We start from the raw sequence: 25,178 nt of genomic DNA, 5'->3' as shown, positions 1-25,178 counted from the left end.
TTTTCTCATTTAACCAAACTCGTTTCTTATTTGACCAAACATGTAGAGGTAAAACGTTTTATAAAAAAATGGTGTTTAATTAATAAGCAACTAAATTTCTTTTTCTCACATTATTTTCAAAATTTTCATTGTTTCTGTGTAAAAACCTGCAGGGTGCGGTCATTTAATCAAAGTTATTACATTCATCCCTAAGCATGACAAGCGTTAGTAATTAAACATTATTATTATTAGTATTATTAGATATTACTTATTATCCAATTAGATATTACTATTTAAAATTAAGATTAAAATTCAATTAGATATTACTTAATGTCTCTAGTAATTCTTTATACATGTCAATAAACGATTTTTAATTTAGCTTTCTTGAAGCAAGAAACCCGCCATCAATAGGAAGGACAACACCACTTATCATGCTACTTTCGTCACTAAGTAAAAAAAGAACAGTGTTGACGACATCTTCCACCTCTAAAAAAACAATAAAAAAAAAGAAAAAGATTACGACAATAACTATCATTATTTATATGAGTTCTATGAGCTGAATAAACATTATTCTTGTAAAAATTAAACTTAAGTAACTTTTTTGTGAGTATTTCTTCAACACTAATATAAAAATAACTTTATATAAACAGTGTAATATGAACTGCTAGAGAAAGCAAACCTGCAAATTTCCCAAGAGGTATTTGATTTTTCATCGGATCTCCAACAGAAGGTTCACTCCACGCTTTTTTCCCCATATCTGTCATGACAACTGTTGGATTGATAGCATTGACATTAATCTATAAACAAAATTTAAGTCAGAGACAATTCGTCGCGTTGGTTTGACAAGGTCCTAACTGACATTTTTTATATTAGGAGAATTTAAAAGAAATCTTTTAACTTTTTTTTAATGTTTAATCAAAATTATTTATATTATTGTTTTTTTATTTATGTACTCTTTTTTTGGTTGATGTATAAAAATACATAAATAAACAAAAAACTATTATATAAATATTTTTATTTAGACAATAATTAAAAAAGAAAAAACGATTCATTTGCTATTCTCCTAATATCAAAAAAAAAAATCAGTTAAAACCTTGTCAAACCAACGCGACGAACTGTGTGTATTCCTTCATTTTTATAAATATTATTTATAAAAAAATTTATATTTGTACTTTTTTTTATGACAAAAAAATACTCGAAAAAGAATATTTACAAAAAACTTCAGAATTAACATTACTCAACTCACACAAAAAATATGTTTGATATAAACACTATAAATAATATTTAAAAGTATAATATTGGAATTATTTTAAAAGTCTTAAAAAAATTTTCAACGGATAGAAGTTATCTTAAAAACATTTTAACACTTTTTTTAATAATCTGATTCAAACTTCAGTATCAAACTTCAAAATTCTGCATAATTAGGCATAAACAATGCACAAACAATGCGTGAACTGACAATTTGTGTTTGTGGAACAATTCAGTCAAGTTTTTCTAGTTTTTTGAAATGTGATTCCAACAGTTCAGAAAAATCATATTTGCTCATTCTCCTGTCTTATGCAACTAACTTTATAAAACTAATTAATACTTTATAAAATTGCACACTACTTCGTAATCAGTTTCGTAGTTCACTGGTAAGTCATACTGTTTCAAATAGATATATGAAAAAAAAAAGATATTACATGATATAAATATTTGTGAAATATTTCTTCAATAAAATGTTTTTTGGTTCTTCAATTTTTTTCTAATCATCTTTAATTCAATGTTTTATAATTATAAGCATTTCTAAAATTTTTTTATTAAAGAGTATCCAATAAATGGTCGCAACCTTTTAGGAAGATGCAATAAATGGTTGCAACTCAATTTAAGTTTTGGTTCATAAATTTTATTAAAAATATATTTTCATTATTTTATAGTTTTGTAAAAATATTATATACAGGAAGAATTCCCAAAAAAACTACGCAAATTTTCAAAATGGATTAAAAACTACGCAAATTTTCAAAATGGAGTACATTTGTTACAGGTCAACTATATGAACTTTTTTTTTTCTTATATAAAAATATTTGAGGGTTTTTCTTCCCTGGAAGTCGTTTTGCCATACTTGTTGAGAATTAAATGAATTTACTGATTTTTTCAAATAATCCCCTTAAAAACTACAAGGAACATTATTGTATTTACATGAATGAAAAATGTCTGAAAGTTCTAAATTTTTTTTGTTATTATATTAGAAATTAGTGTAGTATAATATATAAGGAAGCTTGCTAACTAAGTTCAACAAAAAAAAATTTTTAGCTAGTAAAGTCCCTTAAAAACTACACGATTTCCCCCTTAAATACTACATTACATTAGGTAAAATATACCTCCACGAACTCACTTAGAATAGCCAGGAATGGAGAGAATGTTTATGTTTAACTAAGAAATGGTAAGATGGTTGTAACTGTTACATTTTTGTTCATTTTGTGCTCATAATCTCTAATCAAGTATGTATATTCTCTAATCAAGTATGAGAAGAGTAAGAATACTCAGGAATGGAGAGAATGTTTAAACTGATCTTCTTTAACTAAGAAATGGTAAGATGGTTATAACTGATACTTTTCTGTTCATTTTGTGCTCATAATCTCTAATCAAGTATGTATATTCTTTATTTTTAGAGTTTAAATAAAATAATAGTATGAGAAAACCGCAATTTAATTTTAATATCTCTGCTGGTAGAAAGAGAAGTAGAACAAAGACAAAGCCAGATACTCGAGCTGAAGCAACAGTTTACAGAAAGGACATAAGAGATAAAGTAAATCAAATATCAGAGGAAGTAAATTGGTGCGCAAAGAATAAAAAACGAGGACAGGCAGCATTAAAAACAGGAAAGTTTCCTTTAATTAAAGACCATGGTACAATAAATAGAAGGTTAGATATCAAAGTTAAGAATATAAAAAAGGAACATTTAAGAGTGTTACATCCAGATGATGAGAAGGAAATAGTTTGTTTTATCAGAAACAAAAAAAGAGCCCACCAGAGACTCTCTAAGAAAGAAGTTTTGGAAATTATTTTGGATTAGCTGAAAATCAAAGATCATTTGAACAAAAATGGTAAAGGTGGAAGAAAGGTTATAAAACTATCACCAAGTGCAAAAATAGCCCTACAAAATGGAAGGTAAGTAAGTTTTTTCTTTAAACTAATTTATCAACATGTTAACAGGTACAAGGGTACAGCAGATATTAAATAGATGTAAAATACTGAACCTTATTATCTAAATTATTTAGACTTGGGAAACCATTTTGGAAAAAATGGCACACTGAACATGATGATATGGTCAGTAAGAGGTAAGGTTGAGTTAAAATGAACAGAGCCCTAAATAATACCAGAGGATGGCTACAAGTACACATTTTTTATCACATATTATTTTTTTAGTTTAGCCTGATCTAAAAAGATCTATTTTCAATTTCATTCTCAAGTGTTCTACAACTTGGTTTTTATTCTTGAAAAAGTTTATGTTTTGTACGTTGATAATTTATGTAACTTGATTTTATTATTGATTTTACATCTTTCTTTATCCCAGATGTCTTAGCTGACAAACTGATTGCTTGTATGTATAAAAATGATTCGCGAAAACCTAGAGAGCATAACTACAAACCCATTTGTTTCATTATCAGGTGGCGAGACAACTTTTCACAACTAAAGTTGTGGCTTTTATAGTCTTGTATTTTTAAATAGTGAAATATAATATTTATATTTTAGGAGAGGTTTCATTGTGTCGGGTAATATTTGTTGGCAAAGACATAATGAGCCAGATGGCACCACAAAAAGCTGTCAGTAACATCAAAAATTTGATTATCTTCACTACAGAGATTGGTTTGCAAGATAACTGTTCATTATTAGCTGCGTATAAGAAACTTGATAAACATCTCACTGAACAAGGTACAGAGCAACCAATTGTGCTTCTATCAGATGGTCGTTCGTCGCAGTTTGACTTTAAAGAAATTAATTTAGTTCTGCCTCTGGCTGATACTACTGGAGTCACACAGCTACTAGACCAATAACCAAATCAACAGCTCCATCAATATTATAATAACACAGGAGATAAACTCTTTTTCCAGATAATAAATCAAGAAAAATTTATGAATATCCTAAGAACACTGAGGGACAATTGGGCATCCGCTGCCAATATCGTAGCAGCTGCTAAGAGAGTTGGTATAAGTAAGAATGATCTTTATGTTGATATGCAACAAGATATATTTGAACAAGCAGCTCTCCTTATTGATGAAACTGATGTTTCTCTACAATCTTCTACTCCTAAGAAAACAAGAAGTGTGACCTCAAAAGACGGACCCTTAACAACAACTCCAAGATCACAATCCAAAGTTGCCCAAACAAGGACAGTATGGTTCAGCCATATATTGGAAATCAATAGATGAAGTGTCCCAATCATTCACTGAGGAATCAAATGAGAAAAGCCTCAATTTAGCAAAAATTTGCCTGGTTTACTTTCAGTAAGCCGGGTTAAACCCAAGGAGGTTAATCAAACAAAAACAACAAGAGTCACTAATGTGCATGGATCTATGGAGGCTCAAGATGTGCTTTTAAAAGGAGCTCTCTCAAAGAAGAAAATCAGAAAAAAAAAAAAAATTGTGATTCAGAGGAGAAAAAGAAACATAAGCTCCAAGAAAAAAAACTGTTTTATCATTGTAAATTGCAATACACTTGTGCAGAGGAATGTGTTGCAAAATCTTTAAAGGAGTGTTTGCAATGTCATTCTATTCTTAAATCTGTATGTGCTAAAATGGATGTTTATTGTATGTCTCTTTTTCAGAACTTATATTTTATGCTATTCAAATATATACATTGTTATTGTGTTAAAAAGTACATATATATATACCTATAGTATACTTACGGGAACAGATTTTACAAAAAAATGAACACTTACGGGGACATAAGCATTATTGGAGACATTTTAGTGTACCCGTTAATTTCCCCATAAGCATCTTTTTTTTCTTAAAAAAATATCCCCATAAGCAACTTTTATAGAGAATAAAAGTACATATATTGACTATTAAATAGCCTGACTCACAGTAGAGTGCTGCTACATCGACTGAGGGTTTGATTTGGGTCAGCATCAACGTCAGGCTTAGGGTTAGGGTTATGGCAAGGTTTAAAATTGGTTTTATTACTGTAATTAATCATTTTTGTGATGAAAATAAAAATGAAATATAATATATAATAAATAAATAAAAATAACAAAAATAAATATAAAAAACAAAATATAAATATGCATAAATAAAAATAAAAATTAAAAAATAATTATATTTATCATAAAAATAGTTTAGAAAAAGAAAAAAAGAAAAACAAAACGGGGACAAATAATGTTCCTGTTTGAGATTTTACCATTTTTTTACCAATTTACTGGTAAATTTTGATGGTATATGGTAAAAATTAAGAAAAAAGCGTTTTAAGCTTTTTCTGCCATTTTAATTAAATATTCATATCAAAACAAATAAATTTTGAACTTTTTAATTAATTTTTCCATTACAAATGGCGTATGATGCCACTTGATGCATCTTATGAATTAAAAGGAAGTGTTAGTGTTTATTTTTTTTATTCAATTTCAATCGATCATTTTTATTCAATACTATTTTTTATTTAGTCAAGTAGTACTTTAGTCAGTCAACTTACACACATAAAATAATTACAGTTTTCATAAAAAAATGTCTGGAGTCTGGAAACATTATGAAAAAGATCGGTCTGAAAGTGTTTGCAAGATATGTGGGAACATATCTTGCAAACACTTTCAGAAAAGTCAGTTCACAGGATCTACAACAGGAATGTGGTACCATCTTGGTCAAAAATATGGAATAAAAAAGCCCCAGGACAAGAAAGAAACAAGAAAACCTGCAGCCAAAACAGCCCCCAAAATCTCAACATTTTTTCAGAAGGAGTCAATTGGTGTAGTTCTTTCAAAGCTGACAGCCACGGATGGATTTAGTTTTAATGCTTTAACCAAAAGCACATTTATTCGGTCGGTGATGACAGAAAAAGGCTACAATTTCCCAAAAAATAACAAACAAGCCATTCAGCTGGTGAAAAACTATTCTGCCAGTGTTAAAGCTGAGTTGAAAAATCAACTAAACTCATTGTTGTTGACCGGAGAACGTTTTCCCATCACTCTGGATGAATACACATCCCTGAAAAACCAAAGATTTCTCAACATCAACATTCACCAGAAGAACAAACACTGGAACCTTGGACACGTGTTTCCGGATCTTTCCCTGCAGAAAAAGCAGTAGAAATTGTCTCAGAGAGTGGAAGAATTTGGACTGAACTTGGCTGATTGCATTGTTTGTTCTGTCACTGACGGGGCTTCAATGATGGTCAAGTTGGGGAAATTGTTCCTACAGAACATCAAACTTGCTACACTCACGGGGTTCATCTGGCCATTTAGGAAGTTTTATATGAAAAAAATCAGAGCAACAATTTGGACAAGGAAAAAGTGGAGAGCGACAATGTCGAGGAGGAAGATTTAGATTCGGACAACGAAGAAAATTCCAGATTCATTGATGGCGCAATCAATGAAAGCATTTCTCTTCCAAAGGTTAAAGTTCATTTCCAGCCTGTCATCATCAAAGTTCAGAAGATTGTCAAGTTGTTCAGGAAATCTCCAGTCAAAAATGATGTGCACCAAGAAGAAGTTAAAAAACACCACGGCCGAAAAGTTGCTCTCATTTTGGACTGTCGAACAAGTTGGAGCAGCCTCTTGGCTAAAAATCAATGAACAAATTGGAGTTGTTCTTGCAGACATTTCTCCAAGTCTCATCTGCACTGAGCAAGAGTTGGACATCTTGACCGACATTGTTGATGCCCTTGAACCAGTCAAATTGGCAGCTAAAGCTCTTTGCAGGAAAAATGCCACCCTGTTGACAGCAGAGGAAATCTTCAAGTTTCTGATCAATAAATTGAATCAGAAAAAATGCAGCCTTTCCATCAGAATGAAAGATGCTGTCTTAAAGCGATTTAAAGAGAGGAGACAAAGCAACTTGGTCAATCTGTACAAATATTTGTCCAACCCAGACTTCCTTCACAAAATTGAAGAGCATGAAATTTTCAACATGCCTTCTAAGACTGTTCTTCAGAAAACTGCTAAGTTGTTGCTTTCAAGGCTATTCCCCACAAAAGACATTGAAATCCTGGATCAAGTAGAGAGAGGCCAAGGACAAAAAGAAACTGAAGAACAAATTTCTCTCCAGAAAGAGTTGGAAGAGGCCATCGAACATTTAGCCAAAAAGCAGAGACATAACTCAAATGATGAGTTTAAGGCCATTTCAAAAGAAATGTTGGTCTTTGAAGCCACCATTCAAAGAACTGCAAATCTTAAGCTGTTATTCAATGCTCTGGAAACTATCCCTTCCACAAGCATTGAATCGGAAAAAGTATTTTCTGCTGCTGGACTATTTGTCACAAAAATTTAATCCAGAATGAGTGATGACCTACTTGACACTTTGTGCTCCCTTAAAGCCCATTTTTTGTTGAAAAATAAATCCTAAAAATTGCAGTTTTTTGTTTTATTTATAGCTATGTCTAAATTATGTTAAGAAGTCAAAAAAGCATGTTATTTTATAAGAATTTCTATTTTTTTAAATTTACCATTTTATTACCATTTACTGCTAAATTCCTTTATTTTTACCAATTTACCTGTAAATTTAAAACCCGGTAAAAGCTCAACCCCCGTAAGCGCCAACTAAGAGTGTATATATATATTTTATCATTTTATGTTATTCAAAAAATATGCTGTTATTGTATTAAATCTATACTTTTCTTATTTTTTTCTTATTTCCTATTATTCAAAATATATATTGTTATTGTATTAAAAGCTAGGTTTCCTATTTTAAAGCTAGTGACCCCTTAAAAACTACATCCATTGCACTGCAAAAAAAATGCAAAATAAACATCTTTAAGAGTTTGTTAATTAGTTAATATTACATTGGCGAATTAGAACAAGACTAACGTTATCAACAAATAAGATGATTGCAAACATAAAATTAAATTATTAAACAGTGGGGGATCATAATGCATAAACTGAACCATTTAAAAACTTAAAATTCGAGTTGCATTCACTTTTTGGGGATTTTAAAATTGTAAAAGAGCTATACTGATTCAATCATTGCTTAATAATTTCATTGACATTAGTGGAACCCAGAGCTGAAAGTTTATATGTGTAGTGTTTAAGGGGGTATGTGTTTTTAAGGGGAATCTACCTGTATATAAATGCATTTTTTTAACAGTTTAAATGTCTTTTCAAATTAATAAATAAATTTTTCAATTAATTCACTATACTGCATTAACTGAAAGTTTAGAATTTTCAAATATGTTTTGTAAGAATCATGTTGACAATATTTAGAAATATTCAAGGTGTATTGGTGTCATCAATTATTTTCTCAGTACAGTTATTAACCTGCCATACGATTGGCTATGTAGTCAGTAGTATTATAAAGGATTGTTGTTTTTTACATAAATCTTCATAGCAACTTTCTCTCTTTTTTTTTAATTAACCTTGGATTAGAACAGCTCTAAGATGATAAAATATTGATTCCAATGTCACATATGACATCAGAATGTTCCCTAAAAAAAATTTAAATTTAAAGTTGATGTAATTGAATCGTATTAAAAAGATTAATAAAATAGCATTTATCATAAACCACCAACCCTCCAAATTAGGGTCGGCATTCGGCAATGCAACCTAACTGACAAGCTATAAGTGTTTGAGGTCGGCAAAAAAAAGGCTGACCTTGTTTTTATGTTTTATGATAAGACCTTTGTGTCAAAATTTTTTGCCAACCTGATGACGATCTTTAACAGCTTAAGACTGGCAGTTTATTACAGACCTTATTTATCCTAATTCTGAGGGCTGAACCACTTAAAATTCTATATAATATATAAATATAATTTTTTTTTTTAAAACTAATTTACTTGCAACAAGGCTACAAGCAATTGCTATTAATTTAGAAAATAAAGAATAGTGTTAAAAAGCAAGGAAATGGTTGACAGAAGACTTAAAAAGTTGTAGGCTGTATGAGTCAGAAAAACATAAAGGTGTGCGAGTTTCAAAGCATTGATGTGGGAGAAAAAACAAAATTGATGTGGGATAAATAATAGTTTTTAGATTACAAAGGGATAGATACAGAAGCTTTGCTGAATAAGAAGTCAAACAAAAATGGGTTTTGGTTGATGGAACTAGAGATAATAGCTCCTTTACGAGCAGCAACCATGATAGTATTTGTAGAAAAAAGAAAGATGCAACCTTTAAACAATGGGAGAGTTCCTCAAGCTTGGCAGATAGAGAAGGTCCAACTACAATAACAAAGCATTTTTTAACCTTGTCTAGAAGAGAAGAACTTTTTCACTGTTATTACTTTTTTAACTAACCTCCATCATAAGACAATGTCACTATGTCACTACATTTGATGTAAAAATTACAGCCAAACTCTACGAAACCTTTATGCACTTTCTCATATGACAACTGTAAACTGTAAGTAGTATATATTATACCACCCCAAAAAACTTTATAGCTAAATACAGCTGGGTAATTCCATGCCAAATGGAGCAAATTTTCATGAGGTTCCTTATGGACCATCTCAGATTTTATTGAAGCTTTTTGATTTTGTACATATATATGAGAAAAGCATGTTATGAAAATTTTAGATCAATATCTAATATGGTTCTTGACAACAAGAACTCAACAGGAAAAAAGGTTTTTTCATAATTTTTAACAGCTAATAACTTTTGAACGAGTTGGTTTTATACTTCAATTATATTAAGATAGCAAGTATGCTATGGGTACTTTTAAATTCTGGTATCTTAACTTTTTACATAATGACGGGCTAAAGTTGATATTTTTGAATTAAGATTGAAATTTTGATTGTGATTTTAAAGAGCCTGATCTTAAAAATTAGTCCAAAAATTAATACAAATCAAATTGCCTATTGATCTACACACAGCGGATAAATATTTAAAAAAAAAATCAGTTGATTAAGAGCTGCATTCAAAAGTTATAAGTCATCAAAATAAGTTGGATCAAGATTTTCTAAAAACTGATCTGCAATGCAAAGCATCTGTTACCTAAGATGGCATTTTTTTTTCTTTCATAAAATTTCTTATACGCATCAATCAAAGAGTGTTAATTAATATAAACCAAAAAAATTAACAGGCACTTATTTATAATCCCAAAAGATCTCTAAAAATCACGTAAATTTACCATAAAATTATTACTTTTTAAAAGTTAAGTTATTGTTTCATTTAACTTTATAATAAATAGTATGTCAAAATGTACTAATAAAACCAAACTAGCTAAGATTGGAGCCATAAAAATACAGGCCTTTGTAAGTCTATTCCAAACCGCACTTTTTTTATCTTTTTCTTTATATATCCTAGTTTTCCAGATCCATAAATTATGGGTCTTTTCAAACCTACCATTTCTATACACATCTATTCCACACTATTTCTATACCTATTCCTTATTTACTTCAATATTTTTTAGTAAAATAACTTTGTTCTGAAAAAAAAACTTTAAGAGCAAAAAAATTAACATGCGCACTTTTTCCACGTAATAAAGGCTTTTACCCATTCGACACCTGGGAGATTTTCATTGAAACATTGAATATCACTCCCCAATCAATCTAGATAAGATTTCACAATAATTCAAAAATCAAATGAGGTCAGTGGGTAGCCAAAAGTTGAAACTTTATTCAAGTGATCACAAAATGACTGTTCTTCTTCAGGTGTGAAGACAACTGGATGCCCTGCATGCTTCTTTGTGATAGTAAAGTGTCGTCTTTGAAGAACTCTCTTAATGCTGGAACTGCTGATTCTAAACTGTTCTTCAGCAAATTGTTGACTCATAGCTCCACATTCAATATCAATACAGACTTGCTCTAAGTTTTGATTGGTATAGTCTTTGTCATCTCTAGATCCCAACTTTCTTTTATACCTGCGAACCAATCTGGTAGAACCAGTTATGATAGCACAAAGTATACTCAATAAGGTGCTTTACAATAGCTTTAACCAACCATCAACATAATTCAGGTATGCATTTTATAACCTAACAAATATTAAAAACGTGGTTAAAATAACAGATATATCAACTCCTTTTAAATATATTATTACACTTTAGGGTTTAATGTTAATGGAAAGCAAATTTAATCATTTTCAAACATAAGCTGCGCAATGACATTTGGGTTCAAGAAGCTCCAATTTTGAACTTCAGACATAAATACAATTTTTATCAAAATAATAAAAATAAAAGACAACTATAATGCTACATTTAGTAGCAACTGATACTTCTTTTAAGAAATGTTGTCAAATAATTTTTATCTTTTTTGGTTACGTCTGGACAGACAAAAGATTTACACTAAATTTTTACCATTATTGTAGTTTCCTTTAAAAAAATATTTTTTTTATCACTTCTTGCAAAAAAATTTCACTTTTTTTTATGTGACTTGATTTGAGTAAGTGTATTAACTTATTAACTTATTAACTTTCATACCAAATAATTCTATGAAAAATAAACAAATAAATAAACATTTTATTTTTTTGGGTTTGAGGGTTTAAGACCTCCTCTGAGCATAATAAATTTTGAAATTTTTAATCTTGCTTATACATTTATAGCAAAAAAATAATAATATAACAAAAAAGATTTCTAAAATTTAAAACAAAACTTTAAAGTTTTCTCATTTTATAGATATATTATACATGATTATTCCATATAATGCCTGCAAACTCAACATATGCTAAAGACGTTTACACTTAAAGACGTTTGTACATAACACTATACAAATGGAACTAAGAAGATCTTAGACCACTAAAACATAGTCATAAAAAAAAAAGTTTATTTTTATGATTATGATTAAAAACTAAAGAATAATATTGAATGCTAATTTAAAAGTTAAGCCAAAAAGATTTTGCGCATTGACATTGGTTTGTGGCAAATTAACCTTTATGCGTCAAGTTTCCTTTAGCATTTATCTTACATTTTTTGATTAATTTTAATTATGTTGCATACAAATGCATAGAAATATATAAAACTGGTACAGATATATCATTTTCATGGATAAGAGATTGTATTTATTACAATAGTAATAAATAAATAGTTTTTGTCTTTATTAGAATATATTCTATAAAAATATATTCCATATATTTTTAATAGAAGGAGGTTTTTTTAAAAAATTTAAATAAAATCATATTTCTAGTTTTTTTGCAAAAAAGTGACGTCACATACTCAAAAAAATTGTGGCTTCAACAATTTACAAAAAAGCCTTGACTATCATTTTTAAAGGTCTATGAAGCAGCTGATGTAATTTTAGCAATCAGAAATTATCGAGAGATGGGTAAATCTAAAATTGAAGTTTCAAAATTTCCATTTGGATGAGACAATATGTTTTGTGTTTTTTCAATCTTGTCAATTTTTTTAAATATAATAACATACCTACAAAAAATCAAAACAAAACAGCTTGAGCAAAAAAGATTTGTAATTATTAGAAAAGTTTACTTATATTACATACGATCCTTTATGTAATATAAGTAAACTTTTATAAGTGGATTTTTTACGCTTTATAAACAATACATATGAACAAATAACATATTTGTTTATATATATATATATATATATATATATATATATATATATATATATATATATATATATATATATATATATATATATATATATATATATATATATATATAGGGATGGTTAAGTGAAACAAAGTTTAAATACACTATATTAAAATTTTTAAGTGCACTGAACTGCAATCACTTTTTATTTTTTTGGTTTAGTGGCTTTTGTTTAGAGTTTTAAATTTTTCGTCAAATTATCTTATTTCAACATATTTGTTGTATCATCCATACTGCTGCCGTTTTTCAAAATGCCTTAAGGACTTTTTCACAAAATAAGCCAGTTTAGATGTCTACAAACGTTATTGAATACATTTTTTCGACGAATTCTGAAAAAATACATAAAAATTATTCGTTCCAAAAAACATTTTACAAAGAGTTTCTCCTAATAATTTTTTTTTAATTACTTTTTTCTCGAAATACGTAATAAAAATAAATAAATATAGCAAAAAAAGTAAAAAGTAAAAAAAGTCAATGTTACCAAGGCTAAACCAAGAGCTTCTTTGAAAAACAAAGTAAATCCCATCGATTTTATTTGTAACTATCACAAGAAAGTTTAGTTGTTGAGGTGTGAAAATGAACATTGAAGGTATTGTTGCAATCCTTTTAACAAGCATGCAAAAAAAGTAAAAAGTTTCAAAACTTGAACTAATAGCTTAATTTAATACAAATACCGTTGGTAACAAATAAATATGAAACAATATTTAATAATTATTATCTTTACTTTGCAGATTCTCTTAGAATTATCAGTCTTTCGTATGCCGAAGATTTTGGTTTACTACCTGGTCAAAAAATTTGCACTAGTTGCAGAAAAACCCTGCATTGCAAACATCATCATACAAAGGAAAATGAACTCCAAGAAAAAGAAACAAACTTGTTTCAAAAAAAGAGAGAGTTGCATATGGAAAACGTAAAATTGATAACATAAGAGCTCTTACACAAAGGCTGTTGCCAATGTGCTAGGTTTAGAAATAGCTGCACTTGGTGATATTGAATCACCTTCAAAAAAATATTTGAAAAAAACAAACAAAAATTTAGACAATATTGTGGTTCAAATTAAGTCAAAATTTGACAAAACATTTTTTTGTCAAATTTGTCAAAACCAAAAAAAATCACACTTCTTACACTCACTCAAGACAATTGGTCAATAGAGAAAACTCAGAAGTATTTTTTGACTTCAAAAAGATCTGTAGTACAAGCCAGAAAATTAAGAAAAAAAGTGGAATACTATCAAAACTTTCTCCAAAATTAGGTAGAAAACTCAGCGAAGATTTATTTACAGAGGTTGTTCAGTTCTATCAATAGGATGAATATTCAAGGGTTTGTTCAGGAAAAAAAGAGTTTGTTTCAGTTAAAGTAGATGATATAAAGCAACACATCCAAAAACGAATTCTTCTAGTCAATGTGAAAGAACTTCATATTGAATTTATGAAGAAACATAATTATCTTTAAGTTGGATTTTCAAAATTTTGTGAGCTAAGGCCCAAGTAGTGCATTCCTGTGGGTGGTGCTTATGGTCTGCATGCAGTTTGTGTTTGCCAGTACCATCAAAATATAAAGCTCTTTGAATAGAAAATTCCTGGAATTGCTAATTACAAAAGCTTTTTGAAATTAATGGTTTGTAGCATTGAAAATAGAGATTGTATGCTGCATAGCTGTGATAAATGTCCTGGAAAAGTGGTTTTGTTAGATTACATTGAAACTTTGTTTAATGAAAATGAAATTAGTAAAGTTGGCAAAAATCAAATTTTCAATGTACTTTAACATTAGCAACTTTACCTTTAGATGAATTTATTAAAATGGTTTATGAACAGTTAGATAATTTACAAGAGCATCATTTTATTTCAAAAAGTCAAGCCACCCACTTCCAACATTTGAAAATTAATTTAATATAATAAGATTTATAATATAATAAGATAATATAATAAAAATTAATTTAATATAAATAAGAAAAACAAGCTTTAGTTATTCTTAACTTTGCAGAAAACTATAGCTTTCTAATACAGGATGCAGTGCAAGGTTTTCACTGGAATAACAGCCAGGCAACTTTGCATCCATTTGTTGTTAATTTTATATAAGATGAAAAACTTGATGTCAAAGTTATTGTGTTATATCAGATCATCTGAAACATGGAACATATACTGTTCATTGCTTTATCAATAATGTTATTGATAAACATAAACAATTACAAACATTTGAACACATCTATTTTAGTGATGGAGCTGCATCACAATATAAAAATTACATAAATATTATCAACTTATGCTTCCATAAACACAATTTTGACATTACTGCAGAGTGGCACTTTTTTTGCAACATTGCATGGTAAAAGTCCTTGCGAAGGAATTGGTGGAATGGTAAAATGTCTTGTTGCACAAGCGAGTCTACAATCACTTAACAATCCTATTGACACATCGAGGAACATGTACAGCTGGTGTGTTCAACACGTCAAAGGAATATTATTTATTTTTGTTGACATAGTTTCAATAGAAACACATACTACAAACTTCAATTTGGAAGAGAGATACCATTCTTCTTCTACAATACCTGGGACACAAAACCACCACAGTTTTATACCACTGTCACTTACCTCAATAAAAATAAGAAGAGTTTCATTTAATAATGTACTAATGTGGATTTTTCTACTTGCAGAATTTTTATTAATAAAATTTCAAGTTACACACCAGGAACATATGTGGCCTGCATTTATGATACTCAATGGTATTTAGAAAATATACTTAGTATTTCAGAAGAGCATTAAGATCTCCATATTAAATCTATGAAAAAGTTTTCTTTATGTAACAAATTCACGTAGTCATGCAGAGATGAAAGGGGTTATAAGTTTTTATCTATTGGAATTATAAGGCTATAAGCATTGATATTTTGTAATTATTATTTTATAACAAATAACATTATTTATTTCAATGCATTTATTTACTGTGTTAACTTCAGATTTTTTTATAGAAAAATTTACCTGACTTTTAGAGACTATCTTTTGGATTATAAATAAGTGCCTGTTAATTTTTTTTGGTTTTTATTAAGACTCTTTGATTGATGCATATAAGAAATTTTATGAAAAAAAAAAGTGGCATCTTAGGAAACAGATGCTTTGCATTGCAGATCAGTTTTTAGAAAATCTTGATCCAACTCATTTTGATGACCTATAACTTTTGAATGCAGCTTCTAATCAATTGATTTTTTTAAAAATATGTATCCGCCACGTGTAGATCAACAGGCAATTTGATTTGTATTAATTTTGAACTAGTTTTTATAATTAGGCTCTTTAAAATCACAAAAAATCTCAATCTTAAATCAAAAATATCAACTTTAGCCTGCCATTATGGAAAAAGTTAAGATGCCAGAATTTAAAAGTATCCATAGCATACTTGCTATCTTAAAATAATTGAAGTATAAAACCAACTTGTTCAAAAGTTACTAGCTGTTAAAAATGATGAAAAAAACCTTTTTTCTTGTTGAGTGAAATTTCATGCAAAATAGCCCACTTATTAAATAGTGTTTTCTCAAGAACCATATTAGATATTGGTCTAAAATTTTTATAACATGCTTTTCTCATATACATGTACAAAATCAAAAAGCTTCAATAAAATTTGAGATGGTCCATAAGGAACCTCATAAAATTTTGCTCCACTGGTCACGGAATGACCCAGCTAAAATTGATCCTAAAATGCTCAGATTGCATAATAGCATCTGCAATACAAAATAAGTACTAAATACTCATTCTTTACGAATTTTTTCATTTTTCCAGCTGCTTCAAATCTTTCAATCGATAGCTTTAACCCAGTTATTATGCCTTCTTCTTTCATAAGGTAATTTTACAGAAAATATTTTATAAAATTTCATCTATTTGATTCATCTCATCTATTTGAGCAACCAACTGCACAATAACTGGCATAATTCAATTTTAGTTATGAAAACAATCAGTGAAAAATTAAATACATAGATTTCAAAGTGTTTTGTTGCAAAGTACTTGATTATTTGTTTTCTCTGTTGACCAATATGCGTTTGCATGTTTTTTTTTAAAAACATGAATGTAAGCTTTTGCAAGTTGTCTATAAAAATTTTTCACTAATTTCAGTATAAAAAATTTTCACTAACAAAACTAAAATTTAAATCTTAAAAATAAATGAAATCATTGTTGAAGTTTTCAGAATTATATTTTAACTAAAAAATTTAATACTGTTAAATTTTTTATGAATTTAACTCTGATATTGAATTATTAAAATACTGTTGTTATTGTCAATATTAATAAAGTAATTAATGTCATTTAAGTTATCTTTTATAATTAAACCTATAATAATACTTTATTTGTTTTCTAATAACCTATTTCCAACTTTATGTTGTCTTAATGTTTCCAACTTTAGGTTGTCTTAATGTTTAATGTTTACAACTTTACCTTAATGTTTCCAACTTTAGGTTGTCTTAATATTTACAACTTTAGGTTGTCTTAATGTTTAATGTTTACAACTTTAATCTTAATGTTTACAACTTTAGGTTGTTTTACTGTTATGTAATCTTATTTCCAACTTTATGTCAAATTCTTATAAGAAAAAATACATAAATAATTATTTAATACTCATGCAATCAATTTGCAACAAGCCTGCAATCTCATGCAACAGTTTTGGCCAACAAATTTGAACAACCATAAAAATAAGAGAGTACTTATTACTCAAAGTTACTACAAAATGGCAGCTTCTTACATGATGAGGACCTAGTTCAAGAGCCATACACCTTGTCAGATGGTCAACACCAGCTTTTGAAACGCCTATGAATAAATAAATGTGTTATATATCTGTAAATGTTATATATGTATAAATGTGTTATATATGTATAAATGTTAGAAAAAAAAATGGAGTCAAAACATAAAACATTAAGAAATAAAATAAAACTTACAGTTTAAAATAGTTATTATTTATTTACAGTTATAAAAAACAGTATAAAATAGAAAATAAATTACAGTAAATGAAACATAACATACAATAAACAGTATGCAGTGGAAGAGCTGTAAGGGAACTTTGACTTGAAACATTTACAATCTTTCCACCTTTACCATAACTAATCATTTTCTTTGCTATAAACTAAAAAATGTATTACAATTTATAGTAAATATTATAAATAAATAATAAAATTTGTTATATATTGTAACAATTATTTTATGCAAAAATGATTGTGATGGAAGAATATCTAAAATCAGACATATCTAAAATTAGGCATATACATATAACACATATACTTAAATACATAACATACAACGCATTCACCTGTGAAATAAATACCATAGACTTCAAATTGATGTTCATAATACTGAAAAATATAGGAAAATAATTTATTTTTATAAATTTTAAATGCTAAACAAAACTATAAACAACTTGAAACAATATTATTAACTCTGTGTAAACACTAAAAACTTGTGTATAAGCAATTACATATACAAACCTTCATAAACTTTTAAATTACAATAACTACACTATTAGGGACAAACCCAGATGTACTTTGACATTATTGGAGTGTGCTTTGGTACTGTTTAAAAATTATTTATAACTTTTTTCTTTTAGAATGTTATATAAAAAGAGAAAAACAGAAAACTTTTGTTTCAAACACAGTATATAGTACTAATTTTCTGTTCATTCTTGCTAGTTTAATTTTTCTTTGAAAAAATTAAATAGATTAACAAACAACTATATGCTGTAACTAGTTTAAAACTATCATTTAATTAAAAAATGAACATTAACTAAAAGAGATGAATTAAATACTTCTTGTAAAACTTAATTTGAAGACAATGCAATGTGTGAAAAATTAACTTCGAAAGATATAAAAATATTTTATTACTTTTTTTAAAATTCCAATCAAGTAGAAGAACTAAAAGTCCTGCTCTTTTATGCATTTAAAATATTAAAATTAAATTTAAATGGTCAGCGCAAGTGACATGAAAATTTTTTTTCTATTTTTTTATTTATTTAATAGAAACCACAATTGTTTCTTTTCATAACTTTTTCAACAATGAAAATAATGATTACGATCTAGGGTCTAGTTCAAAAAGTTCTTAACCACTCTAATGTAACTGTAAATACTATTGCATAATAGTTAACTATTATGCAATAGTATTTACAGTTACATTAGAGTGGTTAAGAACTTTTTGTAACTAGTTACATAGAACTTTTATGTAACTAGTTACATAGTTTTAAGCCACTTTTTTTAGAACTGGTTTTTAAAAGTCGTCACATTTTTAGTGCTAAAAGTAATCATGTCTAGCATTTTGGCAATTAAAGTTCTTAAGTCAATTTTAGTTTTGTCTGAAAATGACAGAAAAGAGAATGTAAATAACTCAAATTCACAAAAGCTAAAAAAAAAAAAAGGAAAAAAATGATATCAAAAAAAAAAAAAAAAAAGGAAAAAAAATGTTATCAAAGCAGCTAAAGTTATAAAGAAGAATATTTTGTTCAGTTGTATTAATAAAAATAGCAATAAAAATAGTTACATTTAAATACTGACTGAATAATTTCCTATGCTGCAAATGAGGCATTAAATGTATATATTGACAAATTTTATAGGTCATTAAAAGCCAATTAATAAATGCTTAAACTTAATTTTATTCATACTTTTGCTTTAATTTTTAATGTATGACATTCACTGTGTATTTGATTTCAAAAGTTTTATAGGCCACATTTAATTAGCTGTGACTTGATATTCACTGCTTATTATTGAATCATTATTGTGATTATTTTCTTTCTTTATTAGAGACCTATATTATACTATTTACTATTAATATACTATTGCTTTTTTTCCTTAGAAAAAATACACAACCCTATAGTAATAAAAAACAGTTAGCCAGTGAAGCCCTTAAGGATTTAAAAAGGATTTTTACTTCTTTTTCAGGTTTAAAAGATCCTTAGGCTCAAAATTTATGTGGCAGCGTAATTACAAAATTACGTGGAAAAAGAAGTTTCAAAATGTTAAGTTACGTGGCAGCGTATCTGTTTAATCTACATTCATTGAAGGGTTAGAAAACAAGATGCAAATTAATTTTGAGCCTAAGGATCAAAATTAATTTGCATAAAAGAAAACATGTAAATTAAAATCATTCCTGTATGTCAAGCAGCATTAGTATATTGCATGTAATCAAAGTTTGAAAAAATAAAAGATTCTCAGTGTTTCTACAAGTATTGATGAAAGGAAAATAAATATGACAATCACAAAAAACTTATGATAGTATTCAAAATCGTAAACACATTAAAAGTTTCCAGCTTGTGAGAGACACTTCAGCAGACAATAAATCAAAATCTTAACCAAATATCTTGAGGCCTTGTTGAATGTTGCTGAAATGTGTAGACTATTTAAAAATGATAATCCAGATTTTAAAAATCTTGCAAGTACAGTTTATACCTCAAAACTTATAATTATAAACTTAATATCAAATTCGGATTACTTAAAAGTGACATTTGTGAAAAATATTATGCTCATATTAAGATAGCCGAATCTGATACAAATACTGCTAAACAGCTTCATACCCAATACAAGCTGCATAAACAAAAGCTTTTAAATGTTTGAATTACTGAAGCTACACAAACCGCTAAAAAAAACCCATTGAAATTAAGTAATTTCTTTCCTTTAACATTACATTTCTAACTTACCAGTTAAAATATTACCAGCTGATTGTTGCAGAATTACTCAACTGTTAATATTTGGGGATGACTGTTTTTCCCAAAATAAAAACTGGCATTTATTTGCACATTTGCAGTGTGTTGTACGCTAATTTCATGCTAATATGAGAACAGTTTTAATTAACTATGCCATTCCAGGCCCTGTGATAGGGATTTTTCAAAAAAAAAGTTTTTTTAAACGTTTTTTTTAAATTTAAATTATATAGAAGTTTAAATAATCTAAGTATTCCATTTTTATTTCATGTTTTTTTAATGTTATTTTTTAATAACTTTTAATACTTTGTTATTTTAGTAATTTAATTAAAACTAATTCCCTCTCAAGGCAAACACTATTTACATTGGGAGTTAACAGAAAACAATAAATATTTTTAAACACTAAAAAAAAAGTTGATTTCTGATTCGAAAAAACATGAAAGAGAGAGAGAGAGTTCCATAACACTGATGTGTGAAAAAAGAAACTAGATGAATTAAGGTATTTAAGAGCATGAAGAGACAGATCAAGTAAAAGGATGCAACATTGCAAGAAGGAACTTTTGTTGATGGAACTAGAGATGATAGCTTGTTTGAGCAGAAATCTTTTCTGGTTGTGAAAAGCAAAAGAGATGTAGACCATGAAGACTACTAAAAACTTTTCTTGGATATCGGTGTTAATGACTTCCTCTGGTTCACAGACTCAAATAAGGAAATAGTTAACCACAAAATATACTTTCACACAAATTTACATATCACATATATGTTGTGAAATCCTGTTTGAATCATTATTACTCTGTTTTCATTAGGCATTACATAACACATTCGCTTTATTCTTATAAAACCTTCCTGAGACTGTTAACAGTCTCAAAATGAAAATATGTTCTCATTTTGATAGTTTTCTAACAAAATTGATTCTTTAATTTACTGGTAATATTATAAGCGTTGCTGACTTTAATCTTACTTAATGACTTGGATTTAGTGGCTCTACTGCAAGCTTGTTTTCTATAACGCTCAAAATACTTTTTTTTTAAAGTCATATGACCTTAGATTGTTTCAAGTTACTTTTCACTCTTCTTTAAGTAATTCTAACTATACCTTGATTTCACAAACACTTATCTTCTTCTAAAGTAGATAGTACTTTCTATCATCATTTTTGCTATAAATATAAAAAAATTGAATTACTTGCAAACAACTTTTTAACAAATTTCTTAATTTGCCAAGATCTCTGAAAAATAAGTTAATTCATAGCTAAACATTTTTAGGGCCTGTGACATCATTTTTGTCAGAGTCAAATTTCTTCATGATTCTCTTCTGTACCAAGACAATAAGAAATGTCTATCAGAATTAGGATTTTTACCCTCTAGAGAATAATATCTATCATCTATCTTTGTTTTTAAACGAATATAGTCATTTTAAGGCTAATTTTTTAAGTATATCAACCAAAACTAGACCTTGCTATGAAAAAAAAACGCATAGCACATAAACATAATGTGATTAAATTCTTAGTATTTGAGGTACCTATTATTGAAGCTGTTCAGTTCTGTTTTATATATATATATATATATATATATATATATATATATATATATATATATATATATATATATATATATATATATATATATATATATATATATATATATATATACATATATATATATATATATATATATAACTTACAACTAATAGAACTAAACAACTTACTGCTGTCCTGTTTGCTATAGTTATCTTAACAAAATGTAACATAAAACGAACTAAAAACTTATGTACTTACTAAATAAATAATAACCTTTTTTTCAAATATGATTTGTTTACATTTTGTCTATTAATGGCAAATTAAAACAATTTTTTTCTTCTGCTGCTGAATATTTTAATTAAAAAAGTTAGCTTATGAAAATTAAACTATATATTCTTTAGATATTTATTTTTGATATATATTTTTTAGATATATATTGTTTTGTCTGAATTTTTTCCATTTGCAAGTAATGAGTATGTTTTGTGTAATTGTAAATTACGTTATTGTGAATGATTGTCATTCAAACTTTTGTAACCATGGCTATTAAAATGCAATAGCTTTTAAACTTCATTTAACAAACCACTCAAAAGATATTTTCAGACTGATTTAAATATTACAAAAAAAAAAAAGAAAAAAAAAGGGTAAAGCGAATAATTTAGTGTAGCATAACATAGTGCAGTAGTGTAGCATAAGAGTAGTGCAGCAAAATCAAGTAAAAATTATTAACTCAAATGAATAATGCCTTTTCACAAGATCTTTAATTTTACTAAAGTCTTTTTTTCTACATATAAATATTGTAACTTTTCATTGTGATTAACTTCATCATTTTACAGTGACTGAACCTATTTGCTACTTAAAACATGTTCAAAAAGATTATGTTACATATAGCTCAGTTTGTACAATATTGAACAATAAAATAAATCAAGTATAATAAGTAAATAAAAAAAACCCAATCGAGTCATACTTATGAAAAAGTATTCAACAATGCAGAGCAAAAGTACCAAAATGTGGTAGTGGTGTAGTAGTAGAGCCTTCGCTTTATAAGTAAGCACTTACAAGTTTGATCCCTACCATGCCCCAGGTAGTACCGTGCTTAACTTGTTTCTCCACGTAGCGACCTTGTTTATCAAGGTTCATGTTTCAGAGTTGAGAGAGAGTTGCTAACACAATAAAGTAGCCTCCTTGACTGTGGTTGACTTTTGGCCTGGAGGAGGTGAATAATTTTAAAAAAATGCTTCATTCACAAAAAAATAAAACCAACCTATCATAGGCTTCCTCTGTGATATCTAAAAAATGTTGAAGTTTTGCACAACCAGCATTATTGACAAGTAAGGTAATGTCCTCAGGGATAATGTCAAGTTTTTCTTTAACTTTTTCCATATCATTTAAGTCTACACATATAGTAACAACTTCAGAGAACTAAAAATACAAATTAAAAATTATCAGTGGTTTTGGCACAATTTGATTTTTCTAGATAAACTGCACACAATAACAATTTTTGTTTCATATTTAGGATTTTTTTCAAGTTAACAGTTGAACATAAAACAAAAAAACTTTACATTTTTCTTTTTAGCTTTCTTTTAAGGGTCAGTTCATATAAAATAAGTCAAACCTTCCCAGGTCACCATCTCAGATTTTTGTAAAATTTATACCTTCTGTAGGTTTAATGGAAAAATAAATTTAGGCAAAAATTAACTCAATATCTCAAACCATTCATTCATTCATTCAAATTCATTCATTCATTCATCTCAAACCAGGTTAAGACAATTTAAAAAAATAAAAAATTTAAAAGTTGCAAGTTTGTGTCTTTTTAAAAAATAATTAACTTTAAAAGACATATATATATATATATATATATATATATATAAAACTACTAGTATTTAACAATTAAAATTTAGAAATCTATGGGATAAATGGTAGTAATCACCTTTAACTCTTAGAAATAAAATAAAAAATTTTTTTGGCGGTTTTGGTCTTAACAATTACAAAAAAAAAGGCTTTGAAAATAACATTTTAATACTGATAAAGTAAATAATTGTAGAATAAATTTAAAAATGTAAAAATTATGCAACTTGGTGAAAATATAGATGGTAGGCATCATTTATGACAAATTTGTAACATTTGATTCAAAATAGTAGAAATTACACCCCCATAAAAAACCCACAAGCTGTAAAATGTTGAAAATAGGTCCATTTAAGGACCAAAAATTGATTGGTTGAATAGTAAATTTAAAACTTATATTTTTTAGGAATGTATGAAGAAGTAATTTTTTTTTTTACATCTTTGCTTCCCACAAGGCTGCAAGCAACCACTATTAGAGTTGGAAGTTACTGGAAGAGAAAAGACAAAGTTTATAGACCAAGACAACAATTGACAGACGAGTTAAAACATTGCAAATTATATGAATCAGAAAAGCAAGATAAAAGAAGCAAATTCTAAAGAACTGAGATTCGAGAAAAAAAACTAAATAAATAAGAGCTTTTAGGAACAGTCACAGAAAAAGGATGACACTTAAATGAATGACGAGTAACACGAGAATGAATTTTAGTAGATGGCACAAGACACACTAGCTCTTAAGAGCAGTGCTTATTATAGTATTTATAGAAAAGAAAAAGAAAAGCAACATTATGACAATGTGATAATGATTGGAGGTTGGCTGCAAGAGCAGGTCCAACTATGTTTACAATGCGCTTTTGCACCTTGTCTAAAAGCAAAAGGGCATCATTGGAAGATCCACCCCAGATATGGCAACAGCATTCCATACAAGGACAGATATGAGATTTATAGAGATAAAGAATAAAAGCACGATAAAGAGATAAAACCTTAGCAGATGCTAATTTTGTAATGAATTTGACATATGGTTTCCAAGAAAGATCCGAAGTAAGAGTTAATACTAGAAGATGAAGGGTAGATGACTCATCAAATGCATTACTGTTCATAAATAAAGGAAGATCTAAAATATTGTGATATCGATTGGCTGAAAAAAAATTGGGTTTTATCTGAATTAAAGTTCACCAGCCACTGTGAGCCCCATGCTGTAGCAGAAGTGAGATCCTTTTCAAACTCAAATCCCCCCTCTAAGCAATCAGAGTGTTGAGTTCTTATCAAGACAAGAATAAATGGTAGTATCATCAGTGAACAACACCACCTTAGATGTAAGAATATCTGGAAGATCGTTAATGTAAATTAAACAGAGTATAGGGCCAAGAATAGCACCATGAGAAACCCCTAAAATTACAGGATATGAAGAAGAGTGCTGTTCATTTATTCTTATGATACACCATAAGAATAAAGCTTATGGGGAAGACCAGCATGGCAAACTTTATTAAAAGTTATAGAAATGCTAAGAGAGATAACCTCTCCACCTCTTTCTAATG

At 28.1% G+C, this 25,178-nt stretch overlaps 1 protein-coding gene across 2 annotated transcripts in view; it reads right to left on the bottom strand.

Annotated features, from left to right (window-relative positions):
• Positions 1–204: 204 nt before the first annotated feature.
• Positions 205–25,178, bottom strand: part of LOC105849667 (L-xylulose reductase) — a 43,616-nt gene continuing 18,642 nt past the window's right edge. For both annotated transcript variants that reach the window (XM_065803755.1, XM_065803756.1), the window contains 6 exons: positions 23,063–23,220; positions 17,913–17,955; positions 17,630–17,729; positions 17,352–17,416; positions 659–776; positions 205–465 (listed from right to left, as the gene is read on the bottom strand). In XM_065803755.1, the coding sequence (XP_065659827.1) occupies positions 350–465; positions 659–776; positions 17,352–17,416; positions 17,630–17,729; positions 17,913–17,955; positions 23,063–23,220 (600 nt within the window). In that variant the 3' untranslated portion in view covers positions 205–349. The remainder of the gene's footprint in view (positions 466–658; positions 777–17,351; positions 17,417–17,629; positions 17,730–17,912; positions 17,956–23,062; positions 23,221–25,178) is intronic.

Source organism: Hydra vulgaris, chromosome 08 (genome assembly GCF_038396675.1).
Source record: "Hydra vulgaris chromosome 08, alternate assembly HydraT2T_AEP".
Taxonomy (NCBI): Eukaryota; Metazoa; Cnidaria; class Hydrozoa; order Anthoathecata; family Hydridae; genus Hydra; species Hydra vulgaris.
This window is presented reverse-complemented; position numbering and strand designations above follow the sequence as displayed.